The sequence below is a fragment of the Stenella coeruleoalba genome (genome assembly GCF_951394435.1).
Source record: "Stenella coeruleoalba genome assembly, chromosome: 4".
Lineage (NCBI taxonomy): Eukaryota > Metazoa > Chordata > Mammalia > Artiodactyla > Delphinidae > Stenella > Stenella coeruleoalba.
This window is the reverse complement of record NC_137149.1, coordinates 21,688,662-21,706,068: the sequence shown is the minus strand read 5'-3', so window position 1 is coordinate 21,706,068 and position 17,407 is coordinate 21,688,662. Positions and strand designations below refer to the sequence as shown.

The following is a 17,407-nucleotide window of genomic DNA, read 5'->3' as shown; positions in this document are numbered from 1 at the left end:
AGTAGATTTTTATCCAAGATTATAATAAAGGTTAATTTATAACTATGTGTATATGTTTAATGTAACAACATTATTATGTTTAATGTAACAACATTATTATTTACCAACTACAGTGCCATAAATATTTAGCTACAAGAATGTTCACTGCAGATTTCTTTGTAATAGACAAACATTGAAAATGACTTAAATACCCAACAACGGGGTTAGGAATATCGTGTTACTATTTGGCAGCCATTAAAAATGTCATAGAAACACATTTGAAACAGAAAGATGTATCTTATATTACGGATTGCAAAGAGCAATTTTTGTTAAATGAAAAATTTGTGAAAATGTCATAAAGCATATGCACTGAAAGGAGATAACAGTGGTTGTCTCAGAGTAGTAGAATTATAAGTGATTTTATCTTTTTGCTTCTTCGTATTCTGATTTTTCTATAACAACATATTACTTCTGTAATAATGGTAAAAATGCATGTCTATATCAAATAGAATTCAACAGGGGAGTCAAATAAAATGAATCCTTGCACAAATAGGAAATGTAGAAAGATGAAATCTATAATGGGTGATTTGACTGTTAGTTTGACTATATTTACAGGCATGGGGAAAAAAAATCAAGAGAGACATGAGTGTCTACAACTGAGGAACTATTAATCAATCCACAAGAAAAGCATCTGTTATAGAAAGAATGAGATATTCAGGGATGTTGGAGACACTGCTCTGAACACACTTCTGCACAGATTGCCGAGAAAGGTGGGGAGACAGTGGTGCAGAGGCCTGACACCCAGTGTTCTTCTGTCCTGTTTTCTTTTGCTGTCTCTCCTGTCCTTCTCTCCTCAGCCACAGCTTCTTTCTTAAATTCATCCACTGGCTAGAACCCTGGACTCAGGCTGAGAACTGGATTCTAAATACAGTTCTCCCACTAACTACCTGTTTGGGACAAACATTTCATCTCCCTGGAAGTTGGACTTTTTACAGATTCAATGACGGAATCTGTGAAATGTCTGGATTAGAAGATTTCTAGGGTTTCTTCTGGTCTTGACAGTCTATGATTACACCATGATAAATGTTCTTTTCCCAAATACTTAAAACTTAAGACAGTTTCCTGTTTAAACTTCTAAAGACAAGGACAGCATCTACTTTCTATATTTGGGGCATGAACATCAAAACTAGTAAATTGGATGTTTTAGGGAGAATATCTTTACTCAAAAAATAAATAAATAAGCAAAAAAAAAACCCAAAACAAAACCCCAAGCCAGCAGGTATATGGAAATGGGAACCTGCAATATTCTTCTAGCCGCTGCCTTTTAATCGTCATAAAAATTTTCTTAAGCCACACTATGACAATGAGAAAAAGTTAGATAACTATTTTTCCTTATTTAGGCCAAAAGTCAGACTTAAAAATAATATGCTCTTAAAAAGAACATAGAGTATGCACAGTGTACCTCCTGGAGGGCAGTAGCGCTCGCACATGGTTTTTCTTAGCGTTCCCTACACGAATTTGCTGGATCCCAGCATGTGGTAGGCACTCGCTAGGTAGTTATACATTAATGAGTGAGTTAACATTTTTGAGAAACAGTAAATATAAAATGTGTTCCTTATTCAGTACAAACAGCATGTTCATTAGCAAAAGAAATTATCCTGATAATTTTATTTCTAGTTTGTTGATTAAGACGCAAAAAATATACGCCTGGTGTTAGTTGCTTCAATTTACTTTAGGTTTTAATTCATAACATGGTCAAATTTTAGTAAGCCTACTAGTTTTCATAATAAATACCTCATACAGTTGCAAGCAGATGGCATCTATGAATCCAACTTGCATACTTGGGATTTTGTTTTTCTTCTCCCTGTTCATTAGGTCCTGAAAACAGAAACAGACACACACAGATCTGCATTTACTTAAAGAACACAATGCAAGTTGGCTCTAAAAAGATGAATCACTGGGTTAGCTGAGGAAGGCTATATACCTGCCTACCTGCCTTCTTACCACACTCAGGAAGGCCCTGGTCCTCTCTCGGGTGTTCGCCCCCGCTGTGACTTTCCCCACATGACCCCCAGAATTGATCACTGACCTAGAATCAACTGCTGACCTACAGTCAAGCACTGACCTAGAGTCCACTGCTGACATGTATTTGGAGAACACACATGCTTTCAAACTGTCTGCTGATGTGGAATCAAACACACTCAGCTTTGTGGAAAAAGGCACTGAGGCCACAGTTGATTACAATTCAATTCACACAGAGAGCTTTTTGAGTGAAGATTATGCAGATGTCACTGCTGCTTATTCCCAGGAGCTCATGACTGGTGCAGCGGACAAGCCCAGCACCTCCATGGGGAGCAAAGAGTATGTGTCAGTGCTTGTTTAAAATGAAGCAAATTCTCCATTAGCTGCGACCATCACTCTGCTACCCACCATTTCCTGAGAAGATTCTGAGCTTCTGAACAAGCCCACTACTACATAATAGGAGACTGAATAACTGCAAAAGACTAATGAGACATAGGATGTACCCAGTGGAGGATAAAAAGCAGAATGGAGGGCTTCCCTGGTGGCGCAGTGGTTGAGGGTCCGCCTGCTGATGCAGGGGACGTGGGTTCGTGCCCCGGTCCGGGAGGATCCCACGTGCCACGGAGCGGCTGGGCCTGTGGGCTGTGGCCCCTGGGCCTGTGCGTCCGGAGCCTGTGCTCCACGGCGGGGGAGGCCACGGCAGTGAGAGGCCCGTGTACCGCAAAAAAAAAAAAAAAGCAGAGTGGAAGGAATGGTACACAGACGGAGGAGGGGCATCTCGTAACCATGTCCCATTTAATGTGGGCTCAGTAAATGTTCATTTGAATTGAAAAAAAGACTCTATGCTTCATTTCCAGGAAAAACTTCTCCAGTGGTTTAAGAAGAATCTTCTTGTATTCGAGATTCCCTACACTATACAGAAAGGCAGTATGTATCCAAAAATCTTTAAAATCTGTGTGCCCTACAACACAGCAATTCTGGAATTTATCCTAACAAGGTAATGAAAATTGGCCCACAGATGTTTAGCAACAAAGATGTTTATCAAAGTGCTGTTTGTAATAGTGAACTCTGCAAACATTGTACCAAAAAGTAAATTATGGTTACATCTATTTCATGTAACCATTATATATGATATATAAGACAGCATCTGTTAGAATGAAAAATGGCTTATGATATTTAAATGCAAAAAGTAAATTACAAAATATAGGTACAATATGATGACTTGTTATTTGCTTGTTTTCTGTAGCAAACATGTATAATCTTCTAGTAAGAAAAGTTTTTAAAAATAACGAGAAATTCTGTTCCTAAGATCTCATAGAAGCATAAAAAGAATCTACAATAAAAAATGTATATGAATAATTCCTACCAGCAAGGTCTCATACTTACAGCAGGCTCTATGTTGAGTTCTTTTCTCTCTCTGTCTCCTTGGTCAAAAAATTCAGTGGCAACAAGTTCTGCTATCTGAAATCAATAACAGACTAAGTTTGGGTAAATAAAAGCATATTACTCCGTAAAACAGAGACTTTAAATGAAGATAAAATCTATCAAAGCTGTAGCTTTCAACCACATCAGTAAAATTAGAATAAAGCAGTAACAACTAATAGAAATTTTATTTGTTTTAATGTGTACCTAATCACAAAGGCTAGAGTTTGTAATCTTCTATAATTACACAGAAAACAACATTATTTCAACTTCATCAATCAGTGGAAAAAAAGTACCGCGTGCCCATCTGTATCATAATCAACGATATATTTATTAAGCATCTGTTGTATGAGGTGCTGTGTAAAACAGTATCAAATAGGTCCATATACTGAGGCTGATTGATATGCCTTTTAGGTTTCTTTTAATCTACCAGTTCCTCCTCTTCTCTTTTTAAAAATATTCCTTATAATTTTGGTTGTTGTGGAATAAACTGGGTTGTTAATCCTGCAGTATTCCACTGTCTGGATTTTGTTGATTGTGTTTGCATGATGAAATTTAATGTTTCTCTGTACCCTGTATTTCCATACACCAGTAGTGAGATCTAGACACTTGATTAGATTGAGACTTGAATTTTTTTTTTCCTGCCATGACTGTTTCACAGGCAGTGCCCTGTACTTTTCTCAAGGGCTGTATAATGCCTGGTTGCTTCTCTTTGTGAGATTAACAACCCTTCATGATCTTTGTCTAGATTCACTAATTAAAAGGCTGCAAAAAGGTAATATGCAAAGCAATCATTCCTTTTTCCTTTATAGCTGAAATAAAATAAAGTTCCCCATATCAATTATTTAGTTACCCTAAAGCAGCAGTCCCCAACCTTTTTGGCACCAGGGACCAGTTTCGTGGAAGACAATTTTCCCACGGACCAGGGTCGGGGGTATAGTTTTGGGATGATTCAAGTGCATTATATTTATTGTGTACTTTATTTCTGTTATTACATTGTAATATATAATGAAGTAATTACACAACTCACCATAATGCAGAATCAGTGGGAGCCCTGAGCTTGTTTTCTACTTGTCACTCACTGATAGGGTTCTGATATGAGTCTGCAAGCAACTGATTTATTATGGTCTCTGTGCAGTCAAACCTCTGTGCTAATGATAATCTGTATTTGCAGCCACTCCCCAGCGCTAGCATCATCTCAGCTCCACCTCAGATTATCAGGCATTGGATTCTCATAAGGAGCATGCAACTTAGATCCCTCACATGCGCAGAGCATAGTAGGGTTCGCACTCCTATGAGAATCTAATGTCACCACTGATCTGACAGGAGGCAGAGCTCAGGCGGTAATGGGAGTGATGGGGAGTGGCTGTAAATACAGATGAAGCTTCACTCACTCACCCGCTGCTCACCTCCTGCTGTGAGGCCCGGTTCCTAACAAGCCATGGACCAGTACCAGTCCTTGGCCCGAGGGTTGGGGACCCCTGCCCTAAAGTACAATTTGTATAAGTAAAGCACGAGAAATACTTGATTTTCTCTACTTTAGTTACTATTAAAAAAAAAATAACTTGGTTCTCAAGCATCCACCAAAGATGGCTGTGGAAGGTTTTGTTTTATTGTTTTTATTATTATTTTGAACTCTTGGATTTAAACATTATAATGTATTTCAATCCTCACTGACACTCAGACGTTGTCCCATTTTGGCCAGTTGAGAGCACATTAAGTTGGCTTCTTTGTTCTTTTGACATGGCTTCATGAGTCTTTGATAGCTTCCTTGCTTTCTGCTATAACAAGATGTTCTAGGCTCATCTTGTACATTGCCTGCTTTGGAACCACAATCAGCCATTTCATTGTGGAGGCCTAATTCCTTTAAACTGAGGTATTTGGAGACCTCAATCTGGGCACTAGGTTCATTCATTACTACCAGGGTGATCATTGTTTTTTAAGCCCTTTTAATGGATGGAGCTAAGATACAACGTAAGTTCATACAGTATTTCCTATTCAAATTCAGAACTACGGGATTTCTGCAAAACCTTATCCACCTTAGATCTTTATCTTTCTACTCATGCTGAAAATCCTACTTCTCAACAATACCCATATAATTTTTCATTTGCTTTTATCCCACATCACCCACAATGATGACTGAATATCTATACAAAATTACCACTAATATGATTAAAAACAGTTTTAAAGGTTTCTTTTTTTTAGAGTTCTTTTTGTTCTCAGTGTACATCTCACCAGAGTTATATGGTCAAATTACTGTTTTAATGTCACTTGGAATAAAACAGTCCCTCTCAGTGTGTTTCTGCAACCAAAATCATTTTGTTTCATTTTACTTTCAAGGTTAAGTGATTTTTTAAAAATTCAATTTATTTTATAACTATAAGAGCAATTTACATGGTTCTAAATTAAATCTACAAAACAAGTACATGCAAGCAACTCTAGCTTATATCTCTGTTCCCTCTATCTTATTCCCTCCTTCCCCTGAGGGAAAAAATTAACTTTTTTGTGATTAATCCTTCTGTTTTTTTAAAATATAAGCAAATATGTACATATATTATTTCATCTCCTTCTCAGATAAATGGTAGGATACCATACCCATTTTTCTCTGCCTTGCTTTTTTTTTTTTTTTTTTTTACTTATAATATATCTTTGTAATCACTCCCTGGTAGTATATAGAGAATTCTTATTTCTTTTTGCTGTTGCAGAGGATTCATCATGTAAATGTACTACACTTTATTCAATCAGTAACCTATTAATGAACATTTGGGTTATTTCCAGTGTTTGTTATTACAAATAGCACTAAAATGAATAGGCCTGTGTAAATGTCTTTTTATATTCTTGCCAGTACATTTTTGGGATAACATTCTTAGGAGTAATGGTAAATGAATTTGTGTATTCATATACTTCCAAAGGGTTATAGTATTTTGCATTCCTTTTTTTCCCACAGCTTCCCCAACAGAGTATGTTGTGAAACCTTTGGGTGTTTGCCAATTGGACAATTGAGAAATGGTGTCTCAGTGCTTTTTTTAAATGAAGTAGAATTTACATACTGTGAATTGCATAGACCATGGGTATACAGTTCAGTATATTAATAAATGCATGCAACTAGGTAACACACACCCCATCCAAGAAACAGAATATTTCTGTCACCCAGAAGGTGCCCTCAGGCCCTTGCACAGTGAATCCCTGCACCTTCTTCCCTCCCTCCCCAGCCAACTGCTACCCTATCAATTACTTTTGCCTCTTCCAGAACACCACATAAATGACATAACAGTATTCTTTTGTATCTGGCTTCTTTTGCTCAGTTTAGTGTTGATGAGACTAATCCATGTAGTTGCTTGTATCAGTTTCAGTTTCTTTTCACTGTTGAGCAGTACTCCACTGTGTGAAGGAGTAGTGTATTACAATGCATTTATCCACGCTCCTGTTGAGAGACTTTTGGATTGTTTCTAGTTTCTGACTATTAGGAGTAACGCTGTTATTGTAATGAGATTCTGTACAAGTTCTTTTGTGTCAGTGTAGTTTTTGATTGTTTGGTTTTTTGTTTTGTTTCATTTTTTTAAGGCCACACCACGTGGCATGCAGGATCTTAGTTCCCTGACCAGGGATCGAACCCCTGCCCCCGGCAGTGGAAGCACGGAATCTTAACCACTGGACTGCCAGGGAAGTTCCATGTGTCAGTGTAGTTTTAACTTGCGTCTTTCCTTATGATTGAGGTTCTGAGAACCTTTTCAAATGAGTAAGAGCCATTCACATTTCTTTTTCTATCAACTTTTTGTTCAAATCTTTGGCCCATTTTCCAGTAGGGTTGTTGGCCTTTTTCTTCTCTATTTTTAAGAAGTTCTTTAATATTAGGGATATTAACTATCTATCAGATAAAAGTTGCAAATATTTTTACCTGTTTTTCATTGTCTTTCTCTGCTTATAGTGTCTTTGCCATGCAAAAAATTTTCTTAATTTTTTAATTTTCTTGTAATCAAATTTGTCAGTCTTTTCCTTTATTGATCCTGCATGTTGAGCCATGGTTAGGAAACTTTTCTCACTCCTTGTTTATAAAAGAATCCACAAACGTTTTTATTTAGTACTTGTATGGTTTAATTCTCTGCACTGAACTCTATGCCCCATTTGGAAGTATGCAGAATAGATCCAATTTCGTCTTTTGCCATCCGGCTATGGAGATGGGAAAATCATCCTAACCTTATTTAGTAAAGTCTATTTTTCCCCCAGTTATTTGAAATGCTATCTTTATTATATATTAAACGTTCTATGCAATTCTAAATGTTCTATTATGTTCCACTGGTCTGACACCAATACCAAACTTTTAATTATAGAGGTTTTATAGTGTTGCTTTTTATGTCTGGACCCCAACTTCACTGCTGTACTTATTCAGGGTTTCATTCAGAAAAAAGAAAGAGTAAGTGAAAAGACAAATTGTTCCCTCTTCCATTCTCTTTCCTATTTGGAAATGGGCATATAGTCTTTTATTATGGAGCAGGAAGGTCTATAAAGACATTTCTTGAGTGCTTGTGGCATGTCAGCTTTAAGGCACTTTGGAGAGTGCATTCCTGATACCGTTTTCTCAGCATTTGTTTCATGAGATGAGCCTGTCATTACTGGGCTCCATGACTATGCAGCCCAGAGCTGTGACCAACAGCAGTGGTCAATAATCTCAGGTAGTACATTTAGGATTCAAGATGTAATCTCAAAAAACAAAACCACAACATACACATCATTGCATATATACCCACCCCTTCTTTTAGCTTAGGGCCTTTATCGCCACTGCAAAATGTTACAGCAGTGAGAGAGGATGTATTTCTAGCCTCCTAGCCACAGGCCCTGATCAGATCCTTCCTGACATCTTATATCAACATGTCCTATACTTCTAAGCACCAGAAGTGTTTAAGTTCTACTTGTTAATGCCTATTTGGAGTTGAGGTATAGCCTAATACGCTAACTGTAAGAAAATTTAAGTTTGCTTCTTCTAAACTTTAATATTATTAAAGGGCTGTGTTAAAAAAAAAAATCCCCAACTAAGCCAGCAGTAGTATTGGAATTAAGCTTTATCAACAGCTAGGTTTGCTGTGTTAATATAGATGCTTTCTTTCTTAATATATCTTACAAATATTATTAAGTGCTAATGAGTCCTCTAAAAAAGAAAACCTGTTTATGTCCAATTATCTGCTTTTAATACTACTTAAAATTTAGATAAAAAGTTCCCCAAATACTTCAAAAACTATATTTAAGAGCAAAGATTTATCTTATTTTGACTTTTTAATTATTACTTTTATCATCACTAAGCAACATACCCGTTGTTGGATAGGCCAGGGTTTTGTAATTGCAGAAAGATCACAAGCTGTCATCAGCATCGCTCTGTTAAGGGAAAAAGAAGCCCAATACTCCTGTTTACTTTTATGTGAATATAAACCCTAGTAAATAGTTACTAATAAAAAAGTTAAATTAAAACCCTCTAAACTACGAGGATGGCAGTTTATAGACTAAAGAAACAGAAATAGAATTTACATAGAAGCAGGGCTGATACAGTGATATCACAGTGTCATTGTTTTGGTTACCCAGTGAACTACTGGAATTTGCCTTCACACTGCCTCATTTATCTCCACATTAGCAGCAGGAGAGAAGTTATTAACCTTTGAGCACAAACTTGCCTGCTATTATTATTTTTTTTTACTTTGGTCTTCCAATCTCAGTGACAGTATGATGAAAACACACTGATTACTAATAATTAACCATTAAAGGATAACTTCAGCTGTCCTACTGATAAAAGTTCCATGACAGCAAGAACTATGGTGGGTCATCCTAATTCACTCAACACATGTAGTGACTCCTATGTGAAAAGCCTTTGAATTATTGAACAGTATCTGCTGGAGAAAAGAGGGAAATGAGAGGATGATGCTGGTTATTCCTTCGCTTGTTAGAGAAGCTGAAAACCATACTGGAGTCTGGAGTCTGTGGCAAGGCGCTCTACAACTCAATACTGTATAAAACTACTGTATGAAAATAGTTCCCTCTTTAGTGCAGTGTTTTCCCATGTCAGGTCCAAATACCTGCCATCTAATCCTTTTAATTTGTTTGAAGACATAGGCAAAAAGGCCGTCACTGTCATATAGAAGCACTCGAGGTAAAGGACTGTATCACTTGTCCCTCTCGGGAAACCCAACCTAAAAGTACATTCTCCCTAACCATATTAGGCCACAAAGAAAATAGTTTTCTGCCTCTAATTCTATCTCTTGTACCAACTCCCTCGCAAGTAATGAGTGCACCAGAGAAATCTTTAATCATGAAGGATTTCAATAATACTTGCCAATACAAACTGCCTCCCCCAAAGAAGACTATGCACCTGTGTGAGCTTAACTACAATCTGGACTGTGAAGAGTGGAAGAGGCAACGCAAGCACTAGATGTCCTGAGTGCTTGTCTGCCGAGAGGTCAGAAGTTAGGAGAGTGGAGCAGTGAAAACTGTGGCACAGTCTTGGAATTGTGGTCAGATTCCACTTTTGTCATTGAGAAAAACTGTTCACGAATCACAGTAGCGTGTCTGTACTTTTCTAAGGCACTGTTCTAAAAACACGTTGAGACTCTTAGGTGAAGCATGACTAGAGAGAACAGACAGCTGGGCATTTGTATGTTTCCTTATAATTTGCATCTTTGTTTGCATGTGAAGTAATACCAATCTATTTAAAGGAATGTTTAAATGTATAAAATTGTAATACACCACTATCCTTAGTATTACTACCTCTGTCTTTTCTTTATTATTGACACTTAGCTCTTTTTTATTGATCCAGTTCTTGTCATGACAAAGGCAGTGATAGTAATAGCAAAGGATGGGAGGGAGGGACAGAGGAACAGGTGAGGAAAAACAGAAACCCTTAAGCTCTGACAGTGCTACTCTGCTATCACGTAAGAGAAGTAAACACTTCACAGCCATGTTCCTGCTCCTGCATTCTTTAGGATGCTATTTTCAGGTCTTCAATTCCAAAGAATTGTGAGTATGAACAAGGGAACTCTATAGCCTGGTACTGATACTCTACCACATTTTAAAGGTCCTTCTAGGACAAAAGTGATTCATTCACTTGAATTTGCAAATGCATTTCTTTTCAAGTAAATATTCATTTCTGTACAACACTCAAGAATTCTGACAGCCTCTAAGATCATCACATTGTAACAAATAACTGCAATAAAATTAATTAGGTAGCAAAACTTCAGCTTTAAGGATAGTAATCCTACTTACAAAAACAATTCCTTTTGATGAGGATCTTCCAAGTTGAATTGATTTTTTCTTATAAGTTCAAAAAATTCTCCTCTCCTCCTTTAAAATAAAGAAAAATATTTCATAGTTATGATGAGTTCCCCAAGCTCTTATCCCTTTGGTCTAGAAAGACTCATGGAGTAAAATTTTGGGGGAAAAAATCTCTAATGGTTTTTTCTCATCTTAGAATAAAAATTATCATTTAAAAATCTTAAATACCTTACCTTCTTCTCTTCTACCATATTCTTTGGTTGAAACATTAAATCTCACCTCGTTTTTAACTACGAATCACAAATAATGGAAATTTCAATTCTTGAACATGATTTTAAGAAAATGAACCAATATGAGTTAAAAGTCTGATGCCAAGAATGATTTAAGAAATTTTGCGTATGGCATAATAAGATCTATATGCTTTCAGTTTAATTTCATATACCTCATCCACATATATTATGGTATAGGGTAAAAAATGTTCATAATAATTACTCTTTCACTATAAAGTTGTGAAGTCCTTCTGAAGCAAAGAATGACCAAGTAAAGTATAAACTAATATTCATTCACTGTATAGTGAATACCTCTATGTGCTCAACATTGTTAGGCGTCTTGGGAACTTATTAGACATGAGTTCCTTTCAGTGTTTAAAATCTAGTCAAAGACACAAACATAAGAGAAACTTACATAACAAAACTGCCCGTCTGTGAATAAGTACCAAAAATGAAAAGAGGTTTCAAAAGGGTTCAGAGGGGAGAGCCATGTGGGTCTCCACAAGGGTCGGGAAGCCTTTGTGGTTACAGGTATTTTTCAAATTCTTGGTAATTTGATCATCTTTATTCTGCAATCATTTTGAATACACTGAAATTTACTATATTTTCTTTTACCCTAATTAACTTTAAAGTGCTCCAAAATCCAAGGAAACAGACTCTTTTAGATGTAGTTACTTTCAGATGCACAGCAGTGGATATCTGGTATATGGTTTTGTGTGTTTCTTCTGTTTGTTTTTACTTCTCAAAAGAGTGGCTAAAACCATAATGCACATCCTTGTACAGAGGGAGAGAGGCCTGTGTTCCTGGGAAATCCCTTGAGTGTGACTGCCGGACTCCCCTCACTCCCAAACTTGCAGCAAAGACCTCAGTCTCTGTGTGGGAAACGAATGCTTGCCCAAAGGCAGCAACATCTTTCCTTGCTTTTAGAAAGGCAGTTTAATGATGCAAACATACCTACATCCCTAATACACTCTAATGCATACTTTAATTTTTGAATCACTAACTTCATTAAAGTTCTGCATTAATATCCTTCTTTTGCCAAAATCCAATAAAAAGAAACAAAATTTACTTGTCTGGCACTCAGCTCCTTTTCCAGCCCACGTAAGTTTGGATGACAGTATAAAGGAATTGTGAAATGGTCAGAAGTTGGGGGAGAGAAGGAAAGGAGGAAAAGCAAATGGCCTACATAATCTTTAGGTTGGCCAACCCAGCTTGGAATGACCTTGAGATGGTTATTTGCTTTGCGCATTATTTCAGAGACAAACATCAGAAATAACTCTGTATTCTGTAATTTCTATAGCATTGAGTAAGCAGAAGAAGTAGACTTTTCTGGCTTCCTTTGAGAAACTGCTCCATAGTTTGATAGACAGCTTTGCCAGGACATTTGTCCTTATAATCTGAAAATACCCCAGTGTGGATTTTTAAAGTTTGAAACAATGCAAACACATCCAAGACCTATTTATCAACATATTTCTTAAAACTTACTTAATGTACAGTGCTAGGTCTGTAGCTAAAATAGCTTGCTTGATTATTTTCAGCGTGGTCTTATATTCTTCAATGGAGAGGCCACTGAGAATCTGATTGCCCTTTATAAAAAAAAGAAAACCATCATTAGCATTCCACCTGGAGAAGCTGCTGATAAGAACAAAATCTGAAAAAATAGTCACATCTCTTAAACACATGCCTAGTATTCTGAACTCAGGAAGATAGAGGACACCTGCTTACATAAAGTAAATACCGTGAAATAATGTTTCCTCTCTATGCACCCACCCTCATCGCCTTGTCATACAAGAAAAAACAGCTTCATGATGGTTCATGGGCCGAAGTATGCATGTTTCTCCAACTCTTCTACTCCTTAGGCTTTAGTCCAGGCCCCAAATCTAATAATTATATACCTTTTTCCTTTGGGCAGGCTAACTGCTGTGATCTGAGAACAAGTAAAAGTTTGAAAAATCAAAAACTGTATTAATAGATGTGAAGAACAGGGTGAGGAAATTGTAAACAATTGATTATTTTAAAAATCATTTCTCTATGGCTCTTGTAATAAATCCAATAACATTTCTGGTGCAGATTCATATAATTTTAACTTCATATTGAGAACAGTGTGTATTCCTCAGGAACATGCCAATACAGATGGGTAGAGGATGTGAGCAATGATGTGCTTACTGGTGGTATAAAGAAAGCAAGAGTTGAAACATCTATAAGGACTATTTCAAAGGTGGCTAATCCATGTGCAAGTTATCTAAAGTTTTTGCTATGTAATCATTTTTTATTTCTTGCCTGTAATTTAAAGCACAGTGACTTTCTAATCTTGAACTAAGTAAAACATACCTTGGGTACCCAGAATATACTCAAAACAACATCTGTAAATTGAGTCAGATGTGCTTCCTAAACCTCAGGGCTGAGAAAAAAACCCAGAAGCTTAGCAATAGGGTCTGGAGGTAAAGGATTTGTTCTGAAGAAAGGGAACTGCTGAGCCAGGTTCAAACATTGGTTAGAGGATAACTGATGCTGCAATTGTGGTATACGTCTAATTAATGAATCTGTGATTACACAAGAAACATTATTTTTAAATATTAAGCCACTTTAGATTCTGGGCAAAACAAAACTATATTCTGATACTTTTATTTATTTTAAGACAAAACTATTTCAAGTGGAAAAGTAGAAATGTCTTTTGGTATTGTATTTTTATTTTCCCTTCCAAAAACAAAGGCTGTAAATTCTTGTGTATTGGTGCTTACAAAGACAGAATATAGATGGGCCTTATAATGTGAGGCCAGCCATATATACAACCAGATTCCTTTTATGTTAAGTAATAATATATTACATAAGTTTTATGTTATCTAATAACAGAGAGAGCTATGATAGGCATACTGTAAAATACGTTTTTTTTTTAAAAGGTTAGCCTATTTTGTTTAAAACTAAATAGGATATTAAAATGAAGTTTGAGCTGAAGGGCAAAGACAGCAAATTCCAATGAAGGTACAGATGTTGCTGCTATAACTCGACACACACATTCCTGAGAAGTCTCAGTTCGGAAAAACCCCACACTAAAAATAACATGGTTTTGGGAGAAACAGTGTTAGGGCAGACCACTCAAAGCCTATGTGACTTTATAACCAGAGCACAAACCAAATCAAGAACTGGCACCTCTGGAGGTAACTTGGACAGGACAGGCTAGCGGGTCTAGGGGCTGCCTCTGAGGACATTAAAGAAGCACAGAAACAGCTGAGTGGAAATGGTGGTTTGTGGAAGCCCAGAGGCAGCACAGGGGGAACTGGATGGCGGAGACAGATGGCGGAGACAATGGGGCTGTACTAAGGGAGGTGCTGAAGGAAGAGCAACCTCCTTCCCGTGGGCCCAGAGCAGCCCAAGGCGAGGGAGAGCGCCTCAGGGCTAAGTGTCCATTTTCAATATTCCTAAAACAGAACCGAAAGGGTTGCTCATGCAGGAGCCAAGCAGAGGGCTTCTTCCTTCCTTGCTGAAGGTCAAAATTCAACTCCCATAATTCTGGCACCTCACCCAAGAGAACTTGTTCATGGAACAGTACAACTTATACATTTTACTGACATCATTCCCCTACCTCCCAATCATACATCAGCTAATTCACGTTAAACAGTCACATCTGTAGCAGTCTGTACTAGAGCATGTGCAGAATTTATAAGGAGGTGCCCAAACTGGCCACATAACTCTTATCCCTTCACCCGCACCAACAGGTGCGATTGCGTTCCCCTTCACTCAAGTAAGAGAGAGTGGCTTGAAGTCGCGGCGTATGCCTGCTGGAGTCTGCTGGGTGGGGTGGGCTCCAGTACCCTTGTGTCTGATTCCTGTCTGAAAAATCTACAAGGCAAGACACAGGCTGGCTAGATGCTCTGATGCAGCAGTGAAGGAGAGGTTGCTACTGAACAGGACGGGCTGCCTTCTCTGAGTTTTGGAGGCATGGGGTTGGTTTAAGTCCTGTCCTGTTCAAGAGGACCACAAAGAAGGCAAAAGAACCTTAGCAGAAAGGAGCTGAAAGCCAACAATCAGAGTTCCGGGAGCTGAGGAAGGAGCCGTAAGGTGATAAACTGGACAGAGACGATCACTCATATTAAGGCGACGTCAGTGGAAAAGCCACACAGTTAAGGCGCTCGGCCAGGATCATGGAATTACTCGTAAGAAAAGAACTAGGTTTAAACACCTACCAGGCACAAACAGGGGGACACTCATCACACTACCAGTCTCTTGTTTCCTATTCTCCAAGTCTGGGGGAGTAGGAAGGGACATGGGGGTTTGGGGGTGAGGAAGGAGTCAGAAGAAACATAAGGGAGGGATGAAAGGAGCCAACCAGGGTGGGAAGAGAGAACCTGAAACTAAATCAAGCCCCACATCTGGACTACTACAAAGGGCTGCACATTTTGGTTTCTAAATTGAGAACTGTATGCTATATTTTAGGACCTGAAGTAGTAACTAGAGGGTAAAACTTATCAAAGAGTGACCACAAAAGTCATGGGCCACCTGTGTTTTCTGGGGCTCAGGGAAGAACTAGTGCCACTGGGCAAATGTAAAGAGATGGAGGTAAAATTGCTTTAAAATTATATACCATGCGTTTGTGCTTGTTCAACGTAATCGTCTACAACTTTCACTGTTTTCTTCTTATAAAGGTAATACACGCATACAATGGGTAATGTGAATAATGAACAACAAATCAAAACCAGAAAATAAAAAAAATATTAATAGTTTAACTAGACAAAGCCGTTGCGAACATTTTGGCATATATCATTTTAACCTTATTTTCCTTAACAAAAATATGACTAGAGTAACATACTATATGCTTTCTTACATTGATAAATATTCATTTAGCCAAATTGTTGAATAGCTTTATTCCTTAATGAAAATGTTTATTAGTGGTCAAAAGTTTCCATAAAAAGAGGAAAAGGTACTGCCTTATGAAAGAAAACCTTTGAGAGTAGTATAAACCACTTCATTTGACAAAAACAAAAACAAAAACAGAACTGAGAGCCATAAAATACCAGTTTTGTTTGTTTCTAACTTGGAATAACCAAATGGAGGTGAGTAACCAGTTTTCCCTTTTCAGGCAACATTTAGACAGTTTTGGTTTCTAGAGAAGTGAGGCTGCGAAGATCTCAAATGTTTTGGCTTTGCCTTTCTTACCCAAAAAGGAATAAAGCATGCTCAAGAATTTATGTTGCTGGGAATAAATCCAAAACTTAAAAATAAAACTGAATTTATAAAGTGCTCTGTTAAAATTCTACAACCATAAATGAGGTACTTACAGGGCTATTAAGGATCATCAGGCACTGGTCAAAATGATGATGCTCCATGATCGAATGGCAGTAGAGCTGAGCAAGGGGGTGTTCACTTCTGGGTTTGTTGAAGCAAGGAAGAAAGTTTAAAAAAATTATCAGTTTCCCCAGTATATCAGTTATCAATTTCTCCTTATTATTGGTTAACTGAAAAAGAGGCTACTTCACAAAAATTAATCCAGCTAACAATTTTCTCTCCTTTTGCTAAGAAGAGTGAGGGAATCTCTGGGAAATACATATAAAGAGTCAAACTGTTTTCAAATACCAATGTTAACTGATGCCGGTTCAAAGTATGAACAATTTGATTGGTTTTAATATTTATTAAAATAGTAGAAGGAATAAGGACAAAGGATTACTTTCTCTACACACAAAAAAAATCCCTGAAATAGCTGTGCCAATAATAGTTTTCAGTTTCAAAAGTGCAATTAATTTAAAATCTGAAATAAATTTCCATGCAAGCCTTTCTTCTGAAATAAGGCTGAAGGTCAGCATCCCTATGTGTGCCTGTATATAAGAAAAGAGTCAACTGAGATGGAATTAGCTGAGGTGTGAGTGATGGGAGGCAAGGAAATGGGGGACAGTGGGTGCACATCCCCTTCTGGAGGAAGGAAGGAGACAGCTGAGTCAGAAAAAGTTCCCAGCGTGGGATCCAGGTTATTTCAATGCAGGACATCCTGGCGGTGCTCTAAAATGAACTTGGGGAAAATGGTAAAGACCATTTGGCTGAGTGAAGTGAGGGGAGGAATATTATAGTCAATTCATTATATGTAACAGAGTCACAAATCAAGTTCTAAAGCATGACAAGCAGAGTCCTCCACCTATTTCTCACGACCCTTCACATGTGAACATAAAGCAGCATTTGCACTCTTTGTTCTTTAAAAGGAAGACAGAAAGTTATAGCTCCTGAAAGTCTCTGTTTCTTGAATTAATACGACAGGGGTTTATGAATTGTAAAGCACGATACAAGTGTTAGATAACACAATTGATTTGTTATTCCTCTGTACTAGTACATGAATCATTCTTTTACTTTGCACTTAATTTGCTGAAGATAGAGAACCTACCCAAGACAAGAAATGTAACACAGGAAAAAATGAGTTGGAGTGAGAGAAGCTTAAGGGAAAAACAAAAACAGTAAAACGAAAATAAAGGTAAGAG

General features: G+C 37.5%; 1 protein-coding gene and 1 long non-coding RNA gene across 7 annotated transcripts in view; one reads left to right on the top strand and one right to left on the bottom strand.

Moving 5' to 3' along the window:
* Positions 1–3,378, top strand: part of LOC307185623 — a 72,947-nt gene extending 69,569 nt beyond the window's left edge. Inside the window, exons 6-7 of the long non-coding RNA XR_013828124.1 lie at positions 595–749; positions 1,855–3,378. This is a non-coding gene — a long non-coding RNA (uncharacterized lncRNA). The remainder of the gene's footprint in view (positions 1–594; positions 750–1,854) is intronic.
* Positions 1–17,407, bottom strand: part of PDE5A (phosphodiesterase 5A) — a 188,032-nt gene that overhangs the window by 4,904 nt on the left and 165,721 nt on the right. For 5 of the 6 annotated variants that reach the window (XM_079919930.1, XM_079919927.1, XM_079919929.1 and 2 more), the window contains exons 15-20: positions 16,223–16,310; positions 12,432–12,532; positions 10,669–10,746; positions 8,730–8,793; positions 3,388–3,462; positions 1,774–1,857 (exon numbers count right to left, since the gene is read on the bottom strand). In XM_079919930.1, coding sequence (XP_079776056.1) covers positions 1,774–1,857; positions 3,388–3,462; positions 8,730–8,793; positions 10,669–10,746; positions 12,432–12,532; positions 16,223–16,310 — 490 coding nt within the window. Of the gene's footprint in view, positions 1–1,773; positions 1,858–3,387; positions 3,463–8,729; positions 8,794–10,668; positions 10,747–10,910; positions 10,968–12,431; positions 12,533–16,222; positions 16,311–17,407 lie in introns of those variants that run through there. The other variant, XR_013828122.1, reaches the window with a different exon arrangement.